The sequence below is a fragment of the Colobus angolensis genome, unplaced genomic scaffold, assembly GCF_000951035.1.
Source record: "Colobus angolensis palliatus isolate OR3802 unplaced genomic scaffold, Cang.pa_1.0 Scaffold19, whole genome shotgun sequence".
Classification (NCBI taxonomy): Eukaryota; Metazoa; Chordata; class Mammalia; order Primates; family Cercopithecidae; genus Colobus; species Colobus angolensis.
In genome coordinates this window covers 6163924-6166492 of record NW_012115043.1, presented here as the reverse complement: position 1 = coordinate 6166492, position 2569 = coordinate 6163924, and the positions used below count along the sequence as shown (strand labels likewise).

The 2569-nt window shown below is 38.9% G+C and overlaps 1 protein-coding gene across 1 annotated transcript in view; it reads right to left on the bottom strand.

Moving 5' to 3' along the window:
* The window catches only part of CLPX (caseinolytic mitochondrial matrix peptidase chaperone subunit), a gene marked incomplete at its 5' end in the record, with an annotated part of 38147 nt that extends 35650 nt beyond the window's left edge, over positions 1-2497 (bottom strand). The window contains 2 exons of the mRNA XM_011940393.1: positions 843-1005; positions 2472-2497. Coding sequence (XP_011795783.1) covers positions 843-1005; positions 2472-2497 — 189 coding nt within the window. The remainder of the gene's footprint in view (positions 1-842; positions 1006-2471) is intronic.
* Positions 2498-2569: the final 72 nt, after the last annotated feature.

Genomic DNA, 2569 nt, shown 5'->3' with positions numbered 1-2569 from the left:
AAAAAAAAAAAAAAAAAAAAAATCAAATCAGTTCTAGTAAATACATGTATATCTGTAGTCCTCTTTTATATAACATGTGCCAACATATATAATAAATAGCTTTCATTCAATGACTCAGGCACTAGAAAATTTACTAAGGGAAAAAAACTACATTTCAATGAAATTGAACCAGGAGTTATTATCATGGTAGGTAGTGACTCTGACTATTCTTAGATCTAACTTTTCTCATCTCTAAAATGGGAATAATTTTACCCACATCAGAGAGTCACTGTTAAGATTAAATATGGATATGTAAGTGCCTCACATTTTGTCTAACATATAAAATTAATTCAAGTGTTAGTCAAATTCACATAATGAAAAAAACCGGTAAGTCACTGACTCAATACAACTACCAATCATCTACTTGCTAGCTACAACATAAAGTTGTACCAGAAATCTGAAATTTTTAGGCTACCAGAGTAGCCCAACTAAGTTATACCACAAATTTGAGATTTTTAGGTAGAGGATAAAGTGAGGTTTATACTGTCACAAGTTATAAGAGTTATATGAAAGCAGGAAATGATGGCTATTCCTAATTCAATCCTACTAACAGTCATTTAATGACACTTCTTTACTACTTTGGGGTGTTAGAAATTTTAATTACTGCTTACTATGTGCAATGCTTATAAAAGTATTTTAAGGTTCAAAATGAAACATCTAATTACATAAAATTCTTCAGATCATTTTAGCTATCTCATATTGCCTACAGAAAACATATAAGCCAGTAACAGACAGTACTATTACATTTTTTTAAAGGAGGGAACTCAAAATGTGTACAGGTGCCAATAAGACAAAATAATTACCTTATTTCCATCTCCAGAACCATCTTTACTTATCCCATCTTTTGAGGCAAAATATGCTGGTGTTTCTGTAAAGGATCTAAGAGGAGCTCTTCGCAGAATCTGAGTTTCAAATGTCCCAAGCCTTCCTAAAACTGATATATGAATGCGACCACCAGAAATACCTGAAAATAAAAGGAAATCTACATCAAATATAAATATGCCTCAATAAATTCCCTGGAAACAATTCCTTGAGCATAAAGGACGTTGAAAAAAAGCTATCATTTTCACAGCAGTAGTATAAACTGAGAGAAAATAATGACACCAACAGAGGCAAAGTCCTTTCAAAAACAGGCCAGGTCTGAGCCTCTGAAAGATTCTAGATAAATAAAGGTGTTTCTTTCTGTATGTGTTCTTTGGAAGTAAGGTAAGATCACCCACGTCATAATAATATGTGGCTTTTTCAAAGTTTGAATGGAGTTCAACATCTGCCTCACCTGTAAGATTTTTAAAAAGGCCATTTATGCCCTATATTCTTATTATTTCTACCAATGAGAATAAACATCTGACAGCAACTCATCTGTTATTATGTAAGAATACTATCTGGGCCAGGTGTGGTAGCTCACCGCTGTAATCCTAGCATTTTGGGAGGCCGAGGTGGGCGGATCACTTGAGGTCAGGAGTTCAAAACCAGCCTGGCCAACATGGTGAAACTGTCTCTACCAAAAATAAGAAAAAAATTAGCCAGGTGTGGTGGTGGGCTCCTGTAATCCCAGCTACTCTGGAGGCTCAGGCAGGAGAATCGCTTGAACCCAGGAGGCAAAGGTTGCAGCAAACTGAGGTTGTGCCACCGCACTCCAGCCTGGGTGACAGAGCAAGACTCTATCTCAAAAAAAAAAAAAATCTGTAACAGTGGAAACAAACTTCAAATGTTCTTTAAGGCTAGGCGTGGTGGCTCATGCCTGTAATCCCAGAGTTCGAGACCAGCCTGGCTAGCCAACATGGTAAAACCCTGTCTACTAAAAACACAAAAATTAGCTGGGTGTGCTGGCAGGCGTCTGTAATCCCAGCTACTCAGGAGGCTGAGGCAGGCGAATTGCCTGAACCTAGGAGGCGGAGGTTGCAGTGAGCCAAGATCGTGCCACTGCACTCCATCCTGGGCAACAGAGGGAGACTCTGTCTCAAAAAAAAAATTATTTAAAAAATTGTGTTATTCCACTTACATGTGGTACTTAGAAGGCAAAATCATAGAGAGAGTGAGCAGAATGGTGTTTCCTGGGGGTTGGGGAAAATGGAGAGTTATTATTTTAATGGGTACAGAGCTTCAGTTTTACAAGGTGATGGGCAATGGTTGCACAATATCAATGTACCTAATACTACGGAACTATGCACTAAAAATAGTTAAGTTGTGTAAATCTTACATGTATCTTGCCACAATAAAAAAAATTGAAGGAGCCAGGTGCGGTGCTTCACACCTGTAATCCCACCCAGCACTTTGGGAGGCTGAGGTGGGTGGATCACTTGAGGTCAGGAGTTTAAGAACAGCCTGGCCAACATGGTGAAACACCGTCTCTACCAAAAATACAAAAAGTAGCCAGGCGTGGTGACAGGCACCTGTAATCCCAGCTATTCGGGAAGCTGAGGCAGGAGAATCGCTTGAACGAGGCAGAGGTTGCAGTGAGCAGAGCTTGTGCCACTGTACACCAGCCTGGGCAAGAGAGCAAGGCTCTGTCTCAAAATAAATAAATAAA